Raw genomic sequence first — 23,551 nt, forward strand, 5'->3', positions numbered from 1 at the left:
AGGGCTATAGGTTCCTTATCACTGAGTGCTTAGGTCAAGGTCACTTTCCCTTAAAAGATTTCTCTGGACCCAGCTCCCTGTCAGGAGGAAGCAAGAAGAGGACCTAGACTTTCATTTCAGTATCAGTACTGGCCTTTTTAATATGTTGTTACCTAGGAGGCACTTGTCACCAGTGAAAGATCATGCCATATCAATTCAAGTCTAACAGAACGCTGTGAGGCCAAGCCTCTAGGCAGCACATTTTTGGGAGGCTCACTGCACACCAAGGCTCTGTACTGATAGGAAGATAGGCTGTGCCCATGTTTTATTCATTGTCTTGAAGTGAGGAGAACTTATAGTTCACCGCACCAAATAACAAACTCTGCAGAGGTACTCTAAATTGAGTAGGAAGTCCTCTGACCTTAAACTTGTAGTTGATCCCTTCGGCTCGGGTCCCCTATTCTTCAATGTTGCAAGAAAGCCTAAATTTTTTGTCTTGTCCTTTTCCTCATTTAATCACCATTTTCAATAGCGCTCCATATTAGTAGTCTGTTGTTGACACTGCAGTCCACACATGCAAGCCAAACAAAAAATGACATCAAATTCAGGAAGGCAGGTGCTGAAATACAAGGGTAAATGCACTCTGGAGCCTAAACAACCAATCATGTGTTGGTTTATTTAATTGTGCTTTCATTGTGCTTGTTCCTTGTCAGAAGTTTGTGATTTCATCTCTATCTTCAAAGGGCATCCAGTGAAGAAAACAATCAGTTCCCTTTACCTAGATTTGCCTCACTTACAGTAAGCAACAAAAGCATTCTTGAATGTTGGTTTGTTTGGTGATGTCTGTCTTGATTTTGAGACATATTATGATGTCATAAATGTATTCACACAGGATGGTGCCTTTAAGTAAATAAATGTCATTAAATTAACTCTGTGTATGTTGTAGAGGTTTGATTACAGGTGAAAGGTACATTTCTGTTTCTGAGAGATGAGTTGACATATTTTGTTGTCAACACATTGTTTTTGCAGCAAGGAGAAGTTAATATGAACGAAATCCTTTCCCTGTCTCTCAAAGACCTGACTGCAAGGCTACAGGATGGTTCAATCTCCCCAGAGAGTGCCCTTTACACCTACATGTGGAAGGTAAAAGAAACATTTTGTTTTTGCATGCAAGGATTTGTGAGCACGAACAGTGAGTACTCCAGTAACTACTGTCAGCACCAAGGCAACAATCAGAACCTGTATACTATTAAAAGTAGCAATGTATCAAATTATTTATGGCAACTTTACTGAGGTTAAAAAAAGCATGAGTACAATCTTTTTGAAAATTGTCCGTATGATCTATTTGTCCATAACATGCGCATTTCCATGGCACGAACAGTAGCATAGCCTCATCTACAGTGTGTCCAAAATCTGTAGTAGCAGGCAGAGTTTGTAGGAACCATAAAGATTATAATGTTTAGTTTCTCCTGATAGCGTTCCCAACTTCTCAACTGCCTTAGATCCCACCTTTTCCAAAGATATTCTTCAAACTCTTATTGCTTGTAGACAATAGAAGCTATTGTGAATGCTACAGACTGTAAAAACAAAAAAACAAAACAAATTCATGTTGAGGGCCTGATTAGGAGTTTGTTGGATGGATTACTCCATCACAAACACGGCGGATATCCCATCTGTCTTATTACATGTGCATTACATGACAGTTTAGCATATTTATAAATACCAAGTCATTTCATTAAAAATATACCATTATTAATGTTAATGAGAAAAATTCTATATTGACAGTCAATTCATGGAGCAGGTTACAGATATCATATTCAATTCAAAACCACAACATCAACAGATTAATGAACATTCAAAATAATGGATGATTGTTGCTGAGCAATCTCAACTTCAACTTCATAGCCCAAAGAAGTTGAAATGTTGGGCTAGAAGTTATTCATACACGAGGAAATGGGGCCACTGAGATAACTCAATGGGACAAAGTATTGACTGTGTTGAAGAGGGCTAACGAAAATCCGTAAGAGATGGCAGACCAGAGGGATAGGGTTGGAGGTAAAGTTGAGGCTAAAAAGTAAATAATAACACACAAAAGCAAATAACACCTCAAAAGCACAATCGTAAGGAATTATAGAACTCAGAAATGCAGAGAACTCAGATATATACCAAGAACCTTTTGAACGTATTAGGAACTTATTGCATGTGTTGAAGAGGTATATACACTGAGATCTCAGATAGAACTAGAACTCAGATATACCAAGAGTTAAGCAGTACAACAAATTCGACCGTGACAGACTGTCCCAAACGCTACTTAAAATTATCACAATAAACCACTTAAAGTTCACTCTGAGAATTAAGATTAAGGCCCATATTTACACTTTTTTAGCGCCGCATTTGCGTCATTTTTTAAAGTAAAAGCGGCGCAAACTTACAAAATACAATTGTATTTTGTAAGTTTGCGCCGCTCTTGCGTTAAAAAGTGGTGCAAATACGGCTCTAAAAAAGTATAAATACGGGCAAAAATACATAGGCCCATATTTATACTTTTTTAGCGCCGCATTTGCATCGTTTTTTGACGCAAAATCAGCGCAAACTTACAAAATACAATTGTATTTTGTAAATTTGCGCTGCTTTTGCGTAAAAAAATTACGCAAATGCGGCGCTAAAAAAGTATAAATATGGGCCTTAGTAACCACATGGCAGTCACGATAACAGTAGAATAGCTTCAAAGTAAGACACACATGTGCAGTATTAGTCCGGCAGAAGCACAGTAACAAAATCAGGTCTTCCACCCCGTTACATCATGTGCTATGAAGCAGTGAACTGAGTAAAACAGGGAAAATATTTATATATTAGATGAAACACAAAGGGCCTGATTTATTATTTTTTGCGCTGCATTTGACGCAAGTGCGGTGCTAAAAAAGTATAAATCAGGCCCAAAGTGTGTCATGAACACTACAATAGAAAAGTCATCTTATCATGTCCACACATCTCAGTAACCACCGTAGGAGTGCAACAGAAAATTAATCAAAATACAAGACCACCCCAGTTGGACATGAGTGCAAACACTGAAATTCAAAATGACAACCCCGATGCAAGTGCAGCAGAATAAAAGGTATGATAGGCGGCATGAACATAAAACATGAGAACAGAAGCATCATCAAGAGTGCAACAGAAAAGTAATCAAAATTCAACACCACCCTGTTGAGACATGAGTGCAGCCATTAAGCTATTAAAATGACAGCCCAGACTGAAGTGCAGAGAAGAATAGTAAAGAAAGACAACATGAACGTAAAACAGGAGCACAGAAGCAGCAGGAAGAGGGCAACAGCAGAGAATTTACAATATAATATCTGCCCAGATGCAACATTGGCATATCAGTTGAGTAATCACAAAACAAACACCATCCAGGTGTTACTAAGGTAAATGTAGAAAACAGTATCAATATCAGGTCAACTGAAATGTGACAAGAACTCGGTAAGATTAAAGAAAAAACAATTAAAATTCAAGCTTCACCAAAATATAACAGGAACACAGGAGCAGGGTACTCATATTATCAGATCCATCCATTAGAGTCAAAGTACTTAGGCCCGTATTTATACTCCGTTTGCGCCGAATTTGCGTCGTTTATTTCGACGCAAATTCGACGCAAAACTAACTCCATATTTATACTTTGGCGTTAGACGCGTCTAGCGCCAAAGTTCTTGGAGTTAGCGTCATTTTTTGGCGTGAACCCCTTCCTTGCGTTAATGAGATGCAAGGTAGGCGTTCCCGTCTTAAAAAATGACTCCGACGCATATGCGTCGTATTTATACTCCCGGGCAAAAATGACGCCCGGGAGTGGGCGGGTCAAAAAAACCCGCATTTGCGCCGGATTTTAACGCCTGGGTCAGGGCAGGTGTTAAGGGACCTGTGGGCTCAGAATGAGCCCAGAGGTGCCCTCCCCTGCCCCCAGGGACACCCCCTGCCACCCTTGACCACCCCAGGAGGACACCCAAGGATGGAGGGACCCACCCCAGGGACATTAAGGTAAGTTCAGGTAAGTATTTTAAAAAAAAAAAAATTGTGGCATAGGGGGGCCTGATTTGTGCCCCCCTACATGCCACTATGCCCAATGACCATGCCCAGGGGACAGAAGTCCCCTGGGCATGGCCATTGGGCAAGGGGGCATGACTCCTGTCTTTGCTAAGACAGGAGTCATGTAAATGGCGTCTGGGCATCGTAAAAAAATGGCGCAAATCGGGTTGAGGCGATTTTTTTGCCTCAACCTGCCTTGCCCCATTTTAAGACGCCCATACGCCATTTTCCCCTACGCCGGCGCTGCCTGGTGTATGTGGTTTTTTTTCACGCACACCAGGCAGCGCCGGTCGGCTAACGCCGGCTAACGCCATTCAATAAATACGGCGCCCGCATGGCGCTTCAAAATGGCGTTAGCCGGCGCAAATTTTTTTTACGCTAAACTGCGTAAGCGCAGTTTAGCGTCAAAAAGTATAAATACGGGCCTTAGTACACCTAGCCCACAGTTGCGTAGAAGTGAAGACAGCAAAATGGGACTCAACCAGAAGTGATGTTAGTGAAGTAGTAGGTAAAAGGAGACCCCTCATGATATCTGTCAAGAGAAAGCCTCAGGTGTACTGTTGCCAACATCATTCATCTTTGAGGTGAAAAATTCAACATCAGTTATAATACAAATTACTCATCCACGTGTTTTAGAAAAAAAAGTGCAATTTAGGGCTCTTGCTTAAAAAAAAGAGTAATCAAACCGCAGCAACAGTGGCTAGTGGTTGTGGAGGACAAAAACAATATTCTACATAAATTAATAAATGAAGTAATGGAATGAGCGTATGTGATACAGGAAGAAAAAAGGTGTTATGAGTAATCCAAACAGGTTTTTAGATACGAGCCCAGTCAGCCATGCAGAATAGCCCCTAATGCCTTTTACCTCGTTCTAGTGGCGGAACTAAGTACTTGAATATGTAAGTAATTTTGCTCACTGGTACATAGTAAAGACAATTAATGCATATTATTATACTTAAGGCTTTGGAGGTTCACAGGCAGGTGAATTGCCTGACTAAATACCTTCCTGAATGTGAGGAGCAGCTTCAGGAGGTGAAGAGACAGAAGGAGAAAGGCCTGCTGTATGGAGTACCGGTCAGCATCAAGGAGGACTATGCCTACAAGGTGAGATCCTTTACTAGTTTTCCTACAATGATGTGAGTACAGCATTTTTATGAAGTGAGCTTCACTCTGAAGGATGTCTCTCAAATAACAAACAGGTGGTAGAAAGACCAGCTCCCCGGTTCCTGCCCTCCAACAGATCTACATTCTTGTTTGTCTATAACAATTCTTCATTCGAGCCCCCGGAATAAGTTGTCCAAATATCTGCTGCGTAGACATTAATTCACCAAAATGCCAGCATTAGTGGAAATTACATCCCACCTTTAGCATCTCAACAGCTTCATATTTGCTCTGAGTAGCAAGGGAATTACATAGAGTGGAAATTACAACTAGCTTTGCCAAAGCCAATGGATTTGATGTTTTCGTGGTCATGTTGCATCAAACCTCAAAAGAATTTTCTGCAGCAGCCCCAAGGGCTGTATGGGAAACACAAGCTGTGGGATGAAGGGCAAGAGAGACTGGGTGGAATCAGAAACTGGTGAGTTACTCGGAGTGGAGGGAAGGCTCAGGGAGCCCCATTGAGTAGAGGGAGGCACCAGGGATTGAGGGAGAGCCGGGCATCACTTCTTAATGGGGAGGAGGAGCTAGGAAATACCTGAGACAGAGTGAGACACCAGGGGTGCATGCATGGTTCTTACGCATCAGTCTAGGTGGATGGAGGACTGCGGAGCAGCCCTGTGCATCTCATAATGAAGAGAGCAGGACCAGGAGCAATAATCATTGTACTCACCTACTGCCTATTGCTCTTCATGAAATAGTCGGTGGGTACCCAGTGGGAAGATGTCGTAGAGAGCAGCAGGCCAGTCATGAACCCCCCTGGAGTGAATTGATTAATAGTAGCGCTGGAACTGATGAAGTCCTGACCTCGGGGCACACATGAACAGCGTGCTGTTTTGGGAATGTTTGATTGTTCTTATATGTGGGACATTTGGTGGATACCGAATGTGACAATTGCAGAGTTTAGATTGTGGTGGGCCCCCCAGGAAGGTGATGGGGGTAGTTCGGTTATGGGGATTTGGGGAACAAAGCAGGCAAACTGGGCAGGGCAGTCATTTACAGGCACAGGGAGGGAGCCAGGCATGAACGAACCATATATCTCTTACATGGGGGTGAAAATAATATCCTGGAATGTTAAGGGGATTCAAAACCTGATCAAAAGACAGAGAATATGGTCCTATCTCAGCTAGCCTCAAGCAAAGATAGTAATGCTACAAGAAACACACTTGCTGTCACATGAACATGACAAGATCTGATCAAAATGGGGAGGCCAAGTGTGGTATGCCAGTTTCACCTCCTCTGCACGAGGAGTTTATTGTGGGTGGACACCAGCATTCCTTTTAAGGCAGATATGATCTTGAAGGCAGCAGACAGGCGATATATTGGTGTGGTGGGTGACATTGATGGCAAACAGACGGTACTTCTTAACACATATGCACCAAATATAGATAGACCAGACTTCTATGGGTGGGGACACATCTGCTGGCACCATACACACATTATGCTATTCTATGGATGGGGGACTGCAATTGTGTGCTGAGCAGGGAGTTAGATAGTTCAATGACCACTACACAACCACTGGGTAGGTCCTCATGAGCACTATTAAAGGGGATGGCCACACTACATTTGGTGGAGTTGTGGCAGGCATGGCATGGGCAGACACTACTCTACTCTCCACCACATGGGACATTCTGCAGGATAGATTGTATCTTTACACATCCATACAAGTTGGCGCAGTTCGGAGATATACAATACCTCGATCGCACACTGTCGGACCACTCCCCACTTGCTGTGGAGTTGCAGGGTCAGGCCTATATCTCACCAATGCTACAATGGTGCTTTCAATCCCAGGTGCTGATGATCAGGCTTACAGGCAAGTACTGTTCAATCGGCAGGAATTTTATGGGAAGCATTTAAATTAACTATCAGGGGAAATGTATGGCTCTAACATATGGAGCGCAACGGTCACTGGGTAACACAGTTACGCGCCTGAAACAACAGATAGTGGGCATAAATAGGCAGGCCCCACACACAGATGACGTATGGGAAGCACAAACTAACCTACGCACTGAACTAGATGAAGCCTACGACACACTAGGGAAACATGATAATCCTTTATACACAGAGGCACAACATGAACAAGGTGACTTTGCAGGTAGCTTGTTGGCGTGGCTGCTCAATGGAGAGAGAGGTGTAACACAATGGTAACTATCAAGGGTGTGAATGGAGAAATGCTGACTTTCCAAGATGCTGACTTTTACTCAGCACTATTTATGCAACAGGCTCAGGTTCCTGAAACAGACATAGAGACCATACTAGACAAGGCGCAGTTACCCCAAGTGGATGGGGAAATGAGGGCTCAATTGAATGTTTCAATGTTTCACTAGAGGAAACGGACATCATATGGGCTATTACAAATATGAACACAGAGAAAGCTCTAGGCAATGACGAGTTAATGGTAGAATTCTACCACACATTTGTGGATCTACTCTGGAAGCCATAATTGGATATGTATAGGGATGAATTTGAAAGGGGAGTGGTGCATGCATCGCTGAGGGAAGCACATATAGTGACCCTACTTAAAGGTGGGAGGGACCCAGCAGAAGGCGAATCATATCGGCCAATGTTGATGATTACGGTGGATGCAAAAATCCTGGGGAAGATCCTAGCCCACAGACTAGTGAAGGTGGTGGAAAAGATTGTAAACACAGATCAAGCAGAGTTTGTGGGGGAACGAAACACCACTACTAATATCCAGAAGGCATTTCTCATTACTGGGCAAGCTGGGGAAAGGGGGGGACCTGTGCCTTGGTGACTTTGGACACCCATACAGTGTTCAATACAGTTGACTGGTTGTTCATGGATAGGACCCTCCGCAGATACAGACTGGGGAGGACTACCCTAGATGGGTGAAGCTACTATAAACTGACAACATAGTCAGAGTGAAGGTGGGACAAAGAAAATCAGATACCTGGCTGATAGAGAGAGGGATATGACATGGGTGCCCTGTCTCTCCCCTGATATTTGCTATGGTCATAAAACAACTGGCACAGATTATATGCAGAAGACGTGTGGATATTGGTGTTTTGATGATGGCAAGAGGGTAATAGTATCCTAATATGTGGACCACATCCTGCTGACCCTGAGGGACCATGCGAATAACTGGGCAACTCTCAATAACACCATAAAAGAAGTGGGGACCTCCTCTGACTTTATCCTGAATGCTGATAAATCAGTGTTATATCTAATATCACAGGGTCCAGGAGGGGTACAAGACACACCCACAGTCAAAGTGCAGAGCAAACAGGTTAAATACCTAGGTATATATTTGAACTCAGACATGACAGAAACTTATCAGGTGAATGTGAGCAGGCTGCTGCTTAGCCTTGAGTGGAGAAATGAGTAGATGGCTATGATTCCCCATGACCATAATAGGTTATATAGCCATAAGTGAACTGATATTCTTACCAAGAGTTTTATATATATTACAGCATGTCATTGTGTATTCCTGGGACATACTTCCGCAAACTAGACAAACTCCTTAGAATACTTTACGGAGGAGCTGTTGTGCAAGAATAAGCTTATATGTCCTGAGGTCGCCATGGTAATGAAGGGGGATGCAGGCACTGGATTTCTGGGCCTACTATTGGACTTCCTATACACCATATGTGGTGCCCTGGTTTCAGGTGGATGCCACTGACCCAGTGGGTGATATTTTGAAATGTCTGGTTCAACCAAGGGAGGTGTTAGCATTGCCTCTGGTTCCTAGAAAAAAGGTCTACACTGCCATTACACGTGAGGACTCAGTTGGAAATTAGGGAATGGGTAACCAAAAGGAAGGACGATCTATTTATCTCTATGGAAAAGCTGAGTCCATGGCACACAGGTGTCTGCCTCCAGATACCATTATTTTTTGAGAGCCATAGCGGAGGGGAATGCACAATTTACCATGAGCGAGCTATATGAGGATGGCCGGGTGATCAGTTACGAAACCTTCTGCACCACAATGGGAGGCGGGCGGATAAAGGCCTCCTAGCATATGCTGGTATAGCAGCAGCTGTATGTAAGGCCTGGGAGAGGTTCCCTCAAGAACTGGAGACAAATATAGCTAATCAAGCACTCCTGGAGCTAGGGAATAGTAGTATATTTATTACACATCTTTATGGCATGCTTCTGCCTACCACGGTTACCCGAAGTAAAAGGCTTAGGACCCAGTGGGAGGATGATCTAGAGACAGAAGCATAAATGTTTGACAACGATAGGCAAATGTTGTAAAGTAACTCAAAATGCCCGCTTAAGGCTGATTCATTAGAAATGTGTACATAGGAACTACTTAGCACCCACAATGGCTGCACAGGCTTGATCCCACCCGACTGGAGCAGTGCCCTAAATGCAAGATCGTGCAGGGTACATATGTACATGTGTAGTGGGCTTGCCCTGGGGTGGGTGCCTTCTGGAGGGAGGTGGTCGACAAACTTAGGGATCTGACGGACCTCGTAATCCAGCCAACAGTGTAGCTGTGCCTGAAGGGGCTCGTGCCACGACCTACGCAATACAAACGCATGGTGAACGTATTAGAACTGGGGCTGGCAATAGCCAAGAAATGTGTTACTCTGAGGTGGATGATGAACAAGATATCCATCAAGAAACACTGGATGTGGGAATTTGCTGAATGGACGGGTGGAGTGTAGGGTCCCAGGTAGGCCTAGCTGAGTGGTATGGTGGAAGTATGTGTACAGGGTGAACTAGAGTAGAATATAGAGACTTGACAAGATTGGGTAGTGGACTGATGGTTTGATTGGAGAAAGATAATAAAGAAAGTCACATACCTGAGTATAGAGCTGAAATAGCGAGATGTGCTGATCAAATGCCAATGTACAAGCTATTATGTATGTTGTGCAAGTGACTGCTTTATTTGTTCCTGTTTGGGTGGGTAGGAATTGATATTAATTGTTGATGTGCATTTACTTGATTTTGAAAACAATAAAAGAAATATGATTTTAAAAAATGCTGAAAGTTTCCTAACATAACTATGGCATTTTTATTCAAAATAGGAGATGATTAAGGCTTGGAAATGTGTTAGGATGAGAATTCTTGCTTGCTAAGTGCAGCGATAACAGTGAAGTTGTATTGTATTTCTCATGGTATTGTATTTATTAATCATGAAACAGTTAATTAAAACATTTACATGACAAAGGCACTAGTTCACACATGTAAAAAGAATGTAGCCAGTAGAAAGATACAAGCAACATTTGAGTTGAAGGAACACATCAACATTTGTTCCTGCTGATTCTAAGCATGCAGTATTAGAGAATGCGAATGGAAGGGAGAAACAAATACTATACGGTGGTGCTGGAACAGTTTTCATGGCGAGGGTGCTGCCATCACTGTTACGTCACTGAAGTCATAACTACTGTGAAAGATCCATGAGTAACACAAAGAATTAATGTAGTGAATGAGCCATGTCCCTTCGGCAATTTTACTAAACAATGGTCTGGTAGCTCATTTGCACAGGCATGCATTTTACTGATGAAAATATACAGTGCACAAAAGATATGTGGAAATCATGTTCGGCAAATATTTATCATATGAATCAATTGTGCATCATTTATCTTATTAAAACTTTTTTTACATCACAATTTAGAATTACAGAAAAAATTGTACCACGTGATTTCGTACTACATATTTTGCAATAATTGTACAGTTCATTTATGCATTTAAATTTTTATATTAGAAAAAATTGCATCCTGCAGCCTTTCCTATCCCACATCCTGTGCCCCAGCAAGATTGTCACATAGTTCACTTTACAAAATGATTGTACCTGGCTTTTTGACAGGGACATCCCCAAACTTTTTGCCTCCTTCCTCCTATTTTTTCTGACCTGTTGTTGTTGGCTTTTGACCTCTGGGCACTTTACCACTGCTAACCAGTGCTAAAGTGCATATGCTCTCTGTGTAAATTGTACTATTGATTGGTTTATCAATGATTGGCTATTTAATTTACTTATACGCCCCTAGTAGAGTGCACTATATGTGCCTAGGGCCTGTAGATTAAATGCTGCTAGTGGGCCTGCAGCACTGGTTGTGCCACCCACTTCAGTAGCCCCCTAACCTTGTCTCAGGCCTGCCATTGCAAGGCCTGTGTGTGCAGTTTCGCTGCCACTTCGACTTGGCATTTAAAAGTACTTGCCAAGCCTAGAACTCCCCTTTTTCTACATATAAGTCATCCCTAATGTGTGCCCTAGGTAACCCCTAGAGCAGGGTGCTGTGTGGGTAAAAGGCAGGATATGTACCTGTGTAGTTATATGTCTTGGTAGTGTAAAACTCCTAAATTCGTTTTTACACTACTGTGAGGCCTGCTCCCTTCATAGGCTAACATTGGGGCTGCCCTCATACACTGTTGAAGTGGCAGCTGCTGATCTGAAAGGAGCAGGAAGGTCATATTTAGTATGGCCAGAATGGTAATATAAAATCCTGCTGACTGGTGAAGTCGGATTTAATATTACTATTCTAGAAATGCCACTTTTAGAAAGTGAGCATTTCTTTGCACTTAAATCTTTCTGTTCCCTTCAATCCACGTCTGGCTAGGTTTAGCTGACAGCTCCTTGTGCATTCACTCAGACACACCCCAACCACAGGGTACTCAGCCTCACTTGCATACATCTGCATTTTGAATGGGTCTACCTGGGCTGGGAGGGTGGAGGGCCTGCCCTCACACAAAGGACTGCCACACCCCCCACTGGGACTCTGGCAGACAGGATTGAACTGAAAGGGGGCTTGGTGCATTTCTTAGACACTCTTTGAAGTCACCCCTACTTCAAAGGCACAACTTAGTATAAAACAGGGCCTCTGCCCTACCTCATCAGACACTTGCTGGAGAAGAAACCTGAACCAGAAACTACATCCTGCCAAGAAGAACTGCCTGGCTGCTCAAAGGACTTACCTGTCTGCTTTTCTACAAAGGACTGCTGCCTTGCTGTTGGCCTGCTGCCTTTCTGAACTCTTGTCTGGCTGTAAAAGTGCTCTCCAAGGGCTTGGATAGAGCTTGCCTCCTGTTCCCTGAAGTCTCAGGACCAAAAAGACTTCTCTCTTTCACTTGGACGCTTCGTGCGCCGAATTTTTCGACGCACAGCTTGTTCCGCGGTGAGAAAAACGCCGCACACCGACGCTGATCGACGCGACTCATTCGGGACGACCGGAACTTCGACGCACGGCCTTGCAAGGACAACGCCGCCCAACTTCCAGAGGAGAAATCGACGCAACGCCTGCTGTGAGATCGAAACTTTGACGCACAGCCCCGCGGAACGACACGCAGCCGGAAAACAAGCAGGAGAATCCACGCACAGACACTGGACATCTGGTAATCTCCGCGACCCATAGATGGAGACGGTCCGGGTGCCGGAAAACGACGCACGTCTTCCCCGAGTGAAAAATAACAACGCAAGTCCGTGTGTGAAGGGGCGCAACCGGCGCACACACCATTTTTACTCCCGTAGAACGACGCACGTCTCCTCCCATGAAAAATAACGGCGCAAGTCTGTGTGTGAAGGGGCGTAACGGAAGCACACACCATTTTTCCACACATCTCCTCTTCTGCGGCCCGCTGCTGAGAATTTCCACCAGAAACCAGGTACTTTGTGCTTTAAAGAGACTTTGTTTGCTTTTTAAAGACTTAAGACACTTTATATCACTTTTTAGTGATATATTTACAAATTCATATTGCATCTTTGATCGTTTCGACCTGCAAATACTCAGATAAATATTATATATTTTTCTAAACACACTGTGGTGTATTTTTGTGGTGGTATATTATGGTGTATGATTTATTGCACAAATGCTTTACACATTGCCTTCTAAGTTAAGCCTGACTGCTCGTGCCAAGCTACCAGAGGGTGGGCACAGGCTGATTTTGGATTGTGTGTGACTTACCCTGACTTGAGTGAGGGTTCTTGTTTGGACAGAGGGCAACCGGACAGCCAACCAAAAACCCAATTTCTAACAAAAATTATCTCACTTTTTAGCCCGACAAAGAAAAGACAAAACCAGACTCCATGTTAATTGAATAAGCAGCAATTAGTCAGAAGACATAGCCTGATGTTTGTCCTCTGTTTTTCAAAGGCCTCTTTATTGCTCATTCACCCTAAACCTTTCACCTTTGAACTCCAATTTGAGGGTGCTTCAGCATTCCTCTACATCCCTGCTTCCAGCATCTATGATCAGCATAGATTTCTTTCTCAAGGCAGGCAGCTATATACTAAGTAACAACCACAAACTTTACAACCATTTTAAAGAGTTCTTTGTCATCCTTGCTTCAGGTGCATGATGAAAGGTAACTTTCAGGCATTCTCCCTCCTCATACTCACTCCACTACTCTCTATCATTGTCCCTCCACTGCTCTAGCTCCTTGTCACTCGCCATGCCTTCTCATTGTTACTTGACTGCTGCCTCTCTCACTATCACTACCTGTGCTCTCTTTGACACACACAGACCTCTCTAGTTGTCACAATCTGACCTTTCCTTTCCCTATTACCACACAGCTCTCTCGCTGCCTTCTCATCTTGAAACTTCACTACTGCCTTTCTCATTTATATTCCTTTCACTCAGTCATTGACACACAGATGTTTTCTCTCATTTTCATTCCTTGCACTCACAGATTGTCACTCAAATGTTCTCCCACATTGTCACTCCACTGCAGTCTCTCATTGCAACACCACTGGTGTTTCTCACATCGCCACTCCACCGCTGATGCTCCGAATCTCTCTGTCTCTCACTTATTGTCCCCTCTTTGATTTCTAGCACAGTCACCCTGCCTCCGTTATTGTCACCTTGATACCCCGTCATTCTTGTCACTGTCCTGCCATTCCTTTGTCTTATAATTGTCTGCAGAAAGTCATTCTATTGCAGTTTTGATTACTTTCTGTATGTAGATCTTGCCTGCAATTGAAAAAGCTGTAAGCAGGAACATGCATATATTTTAGGGAGAAATCCATGCAGACAGGGGAAACGTCTGGTTGCGCAGTCAAGGAAGATATGAACTTGATGGACACACCAAGCACTATCTCTCCCACTTTACCCAGCCCATAATCTTCTCTCCGATTTTGCTTTCATGTTGATGACGTATCGGTAGCAGATTTACAACAAGTTATAGAACGCAATGCAGCAATGAAACTTGCTGTGTTGTGTTGTATGACAGGGAGAGGACAGGAATGTGCCACAACTAATAAGATACAAGCATTTAATCCCATTTTAATGTCAATTGCTTTCATTTTGGAAGTGATGACACATTTTGCAGTTAGATTAACAGCCCTAAAAAACAGTAGAGCCAAGAACGACAACCACTCACGTTCTGGTAGTTTGCATTGCTCCTGTGCTCCCAAGTAAAGTTTTCAGGAATTTCACATAAGGCTCAATTCCAGTTATTCGGAAACGTTAGTCCAGTGTAAATGAATTTTCTCCAGGAAAGCCAAGGAACATGGAGTAAGAATTCCAAAAAGCTCTCAATTGCAGCTCCTTACCAGTTTCTCTGCAGCAACTGAATATATAGAAGCAATATGTTGTGCATGGCCTGCTCCACTTCAGCTGCTGAGCACCACAAAATGCCAGTAATTGACAACTTTAAATGCGTTAAGTGTAGCTCTTCCTTCAAAGGTGAGGTTTATTAGGACCGGTGCAGCAGGCAATGCATAGCCAGAGTGTCTTGCAGACTCTTCTTCGTCTCGAGGCATCATCACCTCACATCCGTGCTACCTGGAGTGGACTCTGCTGCTCAGGGTAAAGGCGACGGCAACACAACTCAATGATGCAATGCAGGCTCGGGGCACCGAAGGAGTAAAGGGCAATCCAGCAAGGTTGTGTGCCAAGGTATGTGTCCCACGCCTTAGTTTTACTCCCAGTGGCACATTTTGGAGCTTTCCTGCCGGCTCAGTACTGGAAGGATGAGGCCCACTGTCTCTTGTGATAGTGCTTTTGAGCTGGCCTGCCTTTGTGAAATCAGCCAGTGAGAGTGGGCGAGTGGCTCTCCTCACTGGGCCGGGCTGCTGCGGCGACCAGGAAAGGCAGACTCGCTGGTGTTAGCACATGTCCTTATTTGGTCTTTTATTGTTACATTTATAAGGGGACGCGTTAGAGGTTGGATATTTGCTTTCTAATTAGAGGAAACAGAATCACTCAGGTTTTCGCACATTCTGAGCTACAACATTTTCTTTAATCTGACTTACATTAAATGTATCTAATTCTTCATGTCTGCAAGCAGACGTATTATCTATTTCGTATGAAAGAGTGAGACACCGAGGTTTAAAGTGGTTTCTGTGGCAATGGTGGGGCAAGGTATTATAAGAATAATATACCATCTGGAATATGTTTAAATGACTTTGCAAGTCACCTCAGAGTCCCATGACCTTACAAAGAAAATCCTCAGGGACTTCCAATATGTACATTTTTGCACAACATGGGATTCTTTTTCTAAATACATTGTTTAATGAACGTTAAGAATCCTGCTCTAAACTCTGCATGGTTGGTAAGGAGAATCTTACCATCTGGCATCCACTGCTAGACATTGCCAGGAATCTGTCTGTATACAGTTATGTTATGCTATAACTAGCAGCATCATTTTGCAAGTACAACCGTAGAGCTAGTTGGCTGGCTCCTGGGCAGATCCCAAAAGTGACACTAACATCAAAACCAATAGTTGAAAAGAGTGCCCCATTGTCCAGTAGATGTATTCTGCCATGTAACTGTAAATAATACGAGGTGTGACCCAGAGTGTTCTTTTTTGGCAGTCAGGGCTTTCTGTACTAATGACGAAGAAAAGCCACTTAGACATGAATCAAGTAGGAAATGTTTGAATTGATGGAACTATGTGTATATGTTTAGAAGTTTCAGTAGTACTTTTGTAATTGTTGTAAATGTTATACATATTCGAACTTTTCAGATGGACAGTATGTATTTAATTACTTTTTCTTAGGGGCATGACTCAAACATTGGCCTTGCGTGTTACCTCGGTATCCCAAAGCCACATGACAGTGTGATGGTGCAGGTTTTGAAGAAACAAGGAGCCATCCCATTTGTTAAAACAAACATTCCCCAATCCATGACTAGGTGAGTACAGGTTTACTTTTCTTGTAAATTTTGTATTTATGTTTTCCATTCGAAAATATGTTGGTTCAAACATCCTCATTCTCAGTGGGTCAGCTTGATGAAACCTAGACACCTTCAAATAAACTCACACATAACACAAGAGGGTGGAACCCTAGTCTGTGGCACAAACAAAATTAGACTTGAAACATTTTACTTTTATTTTAAAAGTCGACCTGACCTTTACCAGAATGATTGTATTTACCTTGCGGAATTGGTTCAACCAGATTTCACTCTAACCCTGCGGGCTTCTGAGAGGTTTTTCACTGACAAACAGAGCTTTGAATAGTAAAACAAAAGAGAGAATTACCCACAGTCAATTCAGTAATTGCATCACACGAATGGAAAAAGTAATGCTTTAGTTATAACCGTGTCACCCTTAAGTTGGTTTCCATCAGTCAGCAGAGCTCGACATTGTCATGCTTTGCATTCAGACTCCTCAGTTCAGTTCCAGCTCTTTAAATAACACAAAGGACATGATAAGTATGACAATAATATAAGAATAAGACGGCACCAGTTGCTAGAAGTTATGCTGCATTCTACTTTCTACAAAGGCAAAGAAAATAAATGACTATGGAACAAACATCATGTATAATGTGTTGCTTCACATGAATTCATTGTCATTTACATAACACACAATGGCACTTGCTAGCTGTTAATTATTGCTAATTTAAAGAAGTACATTTATTTGCATTTTCTTCACCACCTATTAAAAAGGATAGTTCACTTAGGGGCCAGGGGCCAGATGTAGCAACTTCCCAAATTGCGACTTGCAATTTGCGAGTCTCTGCGACTCGCAAATTGCAAGTCGCAATTTGGGATGCAGAAAGGTGTCTCAGACACCTTCTGCAAGTCGCTATGGGGTCCCAATGACCCACCTCATTAATATTAATGAGGTGGGTCGCAAATTGCGGCCCCATAGCAACTATGGGCACTCGCTTACATGGAGGCCTGCTGAAGTCAGCAGGCCTCCATGTTAGCGACCTGCTGTTCAATAAAGCAGGTTTTTTTTTTTTTGAAGTGTAGCCCGTTTTCCCTAAGGGAAAACGAGCTGCATTTAAAAAAAATCCGAAACCTTTTGTTTCGGTTTTTTCAGGGCAGGGAGTGGTCCCTTGGACCACTCCCTGCCCTGAAAAAATATTTTGGGGTCCAGTCTCAAACTGGAAGGGGTCCCATGGGGACCCCTTCCAATTTGCGAGTGGGTTACCATCCACTTGAATTGGATGGTAACTGTGACTCCATTTGCGACCGCGTACGCGGTCGCAAATGGAGTTGCATACCACTGCGACTCGCAAATAGGAAGGGAACACCCCTTCCTATTTGCGATTCGGAAATGCATTTTGCGAGTCGGTAACGACTCGCAAAATGCATTTCTGCATAGGAAACACGCATTTGCGAGTCGCAAACGGCAGATTTTGCCGTTTGCGACTCGCAAAGTGTTTCCTACATCTGGCCCCAGATGTAGGTAGGTTCCAAATTGCGAGTTGCAATTTGCGAGTCCCAGCGACTCGCAAATTGCAACTCGCAATTTGGAATGCAGAAAGGTGTCTCAGACACCTTCTGCGAGTCGCTATGAGGTCGCAAAGACCCACCTCATTAATATTAATGAGGTGGGTCGCAATTTGCGACACCCTAGCGATTCAGGGCACTCACGGGGATGGAGGCCTGCTGTAGTCAGCAGACCTCCATGTCCGTGACTGCTTTTAAATAAAGCAGTTTTTTTTTTTCAAAGTGCAACCCGTTTTCCTTAAAGGAAAACGAGCTGCACTTTGAAAAATAAACCGAAACCTTTTGTTTCGGTATTTTTCAGGGCAGGTAATGGTCCATTGGACCACTGCCTGCTCTGAAAAATTATTTTTTATGCCAGACACAAAGGGGAAGGGGTCCCATGGGGACCCCTTCCCGTTTGCAACTGGGTTACCATCCACTTCAAGTGGATGGTAACTGCGAGTCCATTTGCGACCACATTCGCGGTCGCAAAAGGAATTACATCGCATTGTGACTCGCAAATAGGAAGGGAACACCCCTTCCTATTTGCGACTCGGAAATGCATTTTGCGAGTCGGTTCCGACTCGCAAAATGCATTTCAACATAGCAAAGTGGCTTTAGCAACTCGCAAACGGCGTTTTTCGCCGTTTGCGAGTCGCTAAACCTTTGCTACATCTGGCCCTTAGTCCAGCAAGTCTTCAAATTTGTGTGATGATGGTTACATGCTGTTGTTTATAGAACGTTCATAGCACACCATATGGCCAAAGAGCAGCCGGTGGTGGTCTACTATAAAAAGTTGTAGCAAATGACCATCTTTAGAGTGATTTTCATCCATTTTTGTCGTATCTGTTGTGCTGGACTTCAAACTCTGTCCATTTTACAACTGGTAAACAGGAGTAAAATGCTTGTGCTTCTTCTTCAAAAATTGTCAAATTGGCTTATCTCTGATTGACATATTTAACTTGCCTATGATTACCTATCATATCGTGCCCCCAAGGCATGGAAGTTAAATGCCACCTTTGGACTGCTGTACCTAGTGTGACATTCATTAACTTAAAAGTAGCAGAGGTAAAGCCTGCCCATTTGCATTTTAGTGTAAGGCAAAACCTGGGAGGGGCAAACTCTTTAATACCATGACACAAGGCAAGCCAATCTGACTCCATCCCAGAGGGAGGGCGAGCTGGTTGCAGAACCAATTTGGTGTAGCTTGGCAGAATGGGACAGCTCATTTCCCTAATTACACCCTTGACTAGCACACACTCTCACTCCAAGGGCAGAAGGCTTGTACCATCATAGATTTTCCGTAGAATTGTGCAATGTGGGATAGTTTGCATTAAGGGAAACAAATTGTGCTGCAAACTTGAGGAGGGCTGTCTCCAGGAACCTTTTCCTTATTGTTTAGAGAGTGTCCAGAAGTCACCCCGCCACTCGCCAGTGAAACCTACAAATTTGGCACCTTACCCACAGGTTCTCACAAACCGTTCTGGGCCTACTGAAGACCATAAGAGGATTGGACCTGCTGTTTATAGTCTCTGTGAATATCTGAAGGTCTGAATTCAGGACTGAGAAGTAGACTCAAAGAGTCAGTTGGATGACTTCCTGTTTGGGTACAGGGACACAGCAAGTTGCAAGAGGCCTTTTTAAGTTGATCGTGCAAGCGCTCTAACCTGTTGTAATCTATCTGGGCTTTTAACCACGCCTACCACACGCCCATCGCTATCACTCATTCATGGGCTTGCCTTTCAAAAATCCTTTGTTATCATTGGTAAATGCTTTATGTTTGTTCCTTCTTGGGGCACTTTTGTTACCGCCTTGGCCATCGACCCTCTTACATGGATAATTGCATGTTTGCTGATATGTTTGACTGCGAGCAACCTTCTTTTTCCTTTTATTTCTCTCCTTTGCGCTCACGATCATGGCAGCCTTGGTGCTTTGAATTGGCTTGCTTATCTCAACTGTTTTAATTTTCATTTTCAATTTATGTGGCAATAAAAGTCCAGTTAGGAATTTACAAAGCTAATAGCTCTAACTCGAGCAAACGCCAGACCCACAAATGCTTGTTCCTAAAGTGACCATTTGACTAGTAAAAGCTGGACATGGACTAGACAATGCTGGTGGCCTCTGTTGAGGTGAGTCCTGTCCCCTACATGTTGTTCATGAGGTTCTGGAAGCCTTAAGGTGACTCTAAGGAGCTGTTTTGAAAAGTTGGGACTTAACACTTTTTTGTACTCCGAAGACTTCTGGAGCATCAGCAGGACCTTGTAAAAGGTGTCCAGTTTCAATGCAACTGTGTCAAAAACATCTTTATGCTTGCCCTGTTGGAAGATTTTGAGCTCCATAAAAAAGACTCAGTCAGAAGGTAAAATCTTTGACTGGGATGAACCTGATTTGTGATTTGTCATACTCCATATCTATAAGGCCATAGAAAGCCACGCAAAGTGGCTTTGCGTGGCTTCTTAGATATAGTTGAGAGGTTTGCACCGCAGTAAGGTAAAAAAAAGTGATGCTCATCAGCGCAAGCTTCTCGTAAATATGCCCCTTAGTGTTTTTGGCACTATTTTCACCTATAAGTTAAGTACTGATAGCTCTAATTCCCCTTATGTGATTTTTGATGTTTTGGTGCCGTTTGTTTTTTACATTTAAATCAACTTTTTTCTTTTAGTTTCGTTTGCGATTTTTATTATGTGATGTTTTGACTTTTTTACTTTTTTGGCAATGCATAAATACTTTATCATTGTGCCATAGCTACCAGCGAAAGGTAAATTTAGTAACTTTTGGAGTTCACCCTGACAAGTTATTGATATTATTCCTTGAGGTGGACTACTAACCCCTAATAATAATACACTTTCTCACAGGTTATTGTTTACAATCAGCACTAGGTGTGGCTGAACTTCACATAATGTGCTTTTGCATAATTACACAAAATTTGGGAACATTACATAAAATTGCTCGCAGTTGCGTGAAATGAAAATCTGTCATTTGTGTTTTAGTACAAAAGGACTATTTGCATCAATATTTAACACAAAAATACATGCTAAAAATAGTGCAAAAACACAATTGCCATGAAAAACAGGTGCTAGCGCTGTGCTCCTGTGCTATAATTCTGCCAGAAATTGCAACGTGATTATGCAACATGGCACAATGACAACATTTCATGATTTTCTCTTAACAAATCATAACATGAAATTTCCAAAATTATGCAAATTACACTGGTGTAAATTTCGCCCACAAATACTCAACATATTAAATTTATGTATCAGAATGATGGTCGTTTCATCAGTCATTATATAAAACAATATGAATCAGTCATTATATAAAACAATATGAACATTAGAAAAACCCAAAACATCTTACATCACATATTCACATATATTTGGAGGGGGAGGGAGCTTTTCATCCTTTCATATTTGCCTGAAAAAGACAGTACGTTTGTTAAAGGCACGTTTAAAAGGCAAATAACTGTAACTAATTCTGCTTCCTTCCTTCAAAACTTATTCTGTGCAATGTTGGATGGCCTGGTAATCTCAATCACTACACGTGGCTCTCCAGACAGCAGAATGGAACATTCCTCCCTGATATTTCTATGTTATTTTTGTTAGTTTGACTATTGTTAACCTGCTGCAGAAATAATATGGTGATCTTGTGCACTCTCTTAGCTAGCATCATCATTCCTGACGCATACACACTCTAAAGAATTAGGCCCTCATTACGACCTTGGCGGGCGGCTGAAGCCGCCCGCCAAGATCGGACCGCCGGGCGGCTGCCAATCGGCCACACCCATGCCACGGTCATTTGGAGATCCCCGCTGGGCCGGCGGGTGCAAACCTAGTTTCCGCCCGCCGGTCCAGCAGGGATCTCGGCCGCAACACAGGAGCCGTCTCCAAATGGAGCCGGCGGTGTTGCGGCCGTGCGACGGGTGCAGTTGCACCCGTCGCGCTATAGCAGACAGTGAAAAGCTGCACGGGGTCCTGTCAGGGGGCCCCTGCAATGCCCATGCCAATGGTATGGGCACTGCAGGGGCCCCCAGGGGCCCCGCAACTCCCAGTACCGCTAGCCTTTTCCTGGCGGTTCAAACCACCAGGAAAAGGCTGGCGGTAGGGGGGCTCGCAATCCCCTGCGGATTACTACCGCCGGGGCCATTGTGACGGGAAACCGCCGGCCCCGGCGGTGCAACCGCTGTGCTTACGCCACGGTCGTAACAACCTGGGAAGCACTGCCAGCCTGTTGGTGGTGCTTCAGTCATTACAGCCCTGGCGGTCTTATACAATCTTTTTTATAAATGCATTCCGTTTTCCTCAAAGGAAAATTAGATGTGTTTAAAAAAGAAAACGATAACATTTAAAAAAATAAATCTATACGTGAGGAGCCCTCTGAGCCCCCTTTTCAAGAATCAACTTCGCTCACACTTTAATTCATTTATTGCTCCTACGCCCCACCATTTTCATATTCTACCAGTTGCCACTGGAAAAAATAGTAAATCTGCACCTGTAGTTTTAAGTCTACTTGTGGTAGTAGATTTGCTACGTTTTGAAATTCACAAGTATTCCCAGTAGTGTGCCTGGAAAGCTGCAGCAGGTTTTCAAGTATACTACTGGGAATCTCAATGCACTAATGAAATAGTTGGAAGAATATGTGCATAAGTAGACTTACAATATTTAAATCCACTTTCAAGCCTTTCCACAAATATCTACAAAGGTGACTGTACTAACACTGGTGTAAAATTGTGTAAGATTCCAAAGAATCAGACATAGAGGCCCCACAAAGCCACTATTGTCATTATTAAATTGAGATTTAAAGTTTGAGGGTGAAAATAGTGTGCACCTTTAGTCCCTTTAGTTTTGCATATAGGGTATTACAGGGAATGTCTTTCAGTGAGAGACCCTATTCCCCCTCCCTAAGTCTTCATAACAGAGAAATATGCATAATAAGAATGGAGCACATGTAGCAGTGATCCATTGACCTTCCCATCCTGGAAGGGCAGTTACTCCAACTTTTGCTGCAGTAACTTTCTGACCATTTCCAGGGTGTGAAAGGTCAAACAGGAGCTTGGGAATGCTCATTAATATATTTGTTTGTGTTGAACTTCCAAGACAAACTTCACCTTGAAATGCCAGTTTCCTACACCTTGAGTGAGATTTGTGGGTGGCGATTTCTCTGTACTTGTGTAGGAGATAGCCACACTAGTTAAACTATTCACACCCACCAGGAATCCCTTTGTGGATTTCTGGCAACCATAACAAAGTTTTTTTTAAAGCAGTTGTTAACTTATGAGTGAATTTACCTTTGTGTCTACGGTCCTAAATAATATAACAACCTCAGCGCCTGTGCGTGCACTGATTTGGGAGGTTTATATATCACTGTTACAAGCAAGAGATTTTCTGATACAATTCTGTTATCTAAAGATGTTCCTCTGGGGACTTGGGAAATCTACTGGATGTGACCCCCCAAATGATTGAAGTCTCTCACACGTATATACTGATAGCACACAAAGGTGGTGCTGGCAATTTGCCCTTTCTACAGGATCACCGCAGATGTTTGCCTTCTGTACTGGCCCTGTTTTTGTTGGCATTAAGACTCTGTGCACTTTACCCCTGCTTACCACTGGTAAAGTGTTTGCTCTCTCCCCTTTAAAACACAGTAAAGCAGGCATGTTTGCCCTTTCAGTGTCATTTATGCATTAAAGATTACTCTGTTTCTCTAAATAGGTTTGGGATTTTTCTCCTGTTATGTTTTCACTTTATTACTGTTTGGCCACTGCATAGATACTTTACGCATTT

The 23,551-nt window shown here is 43.1% G+C and overlaps 1 protein-coding gene across 3 annotated transcripts in view; it reads left to right on the forward strand.

Moving 5' to 3' along the window:
* Nucleotides 1–23,551, forward strand: part of LOC138293504 (vitamin D3 hydroxylase-associated protein-like) — a 203,123-nt gene that overhangs the window by 68,434 nt on the left and 111,138 nt on the right. For all 3 annotated transcript variants that reach the window (XM_069232744.1, XM_069232745.1, XM_069232743.1), the window contains exons 2-4: nt 1,009–1,122; nt 5,017–5,160; nt 16,117–16,250. In XM_069232744.1, the coding sequence (XP_069088845.1) occupies nt 1,009–1,122; nt 5,017–5,160; nt 16,117–16,250 (392 nt within the window). The remainder of the gene's footprint in view (nt 1–1,008; nt 1,123–5,016; nt 5,161–16,116; nt 16,251–23,551) is intronic.

The sequence above is a fragment of the Pleurodeles waltl genome, chromosome 4_2 (genome assembly GCF_031143425.1).
Source record: "Pleurodeles waltl isolate 20211129_DDA chromosome 4_2, aPleWal1.hap1.20221129, whole genome shotgun sequence".
Lineage (NCBI taxonomy): Eukaryota > Metazoa > Chordata > Amphibia > Caudata > Salamandridae > Pleurodeles > Pleurodeles waltl.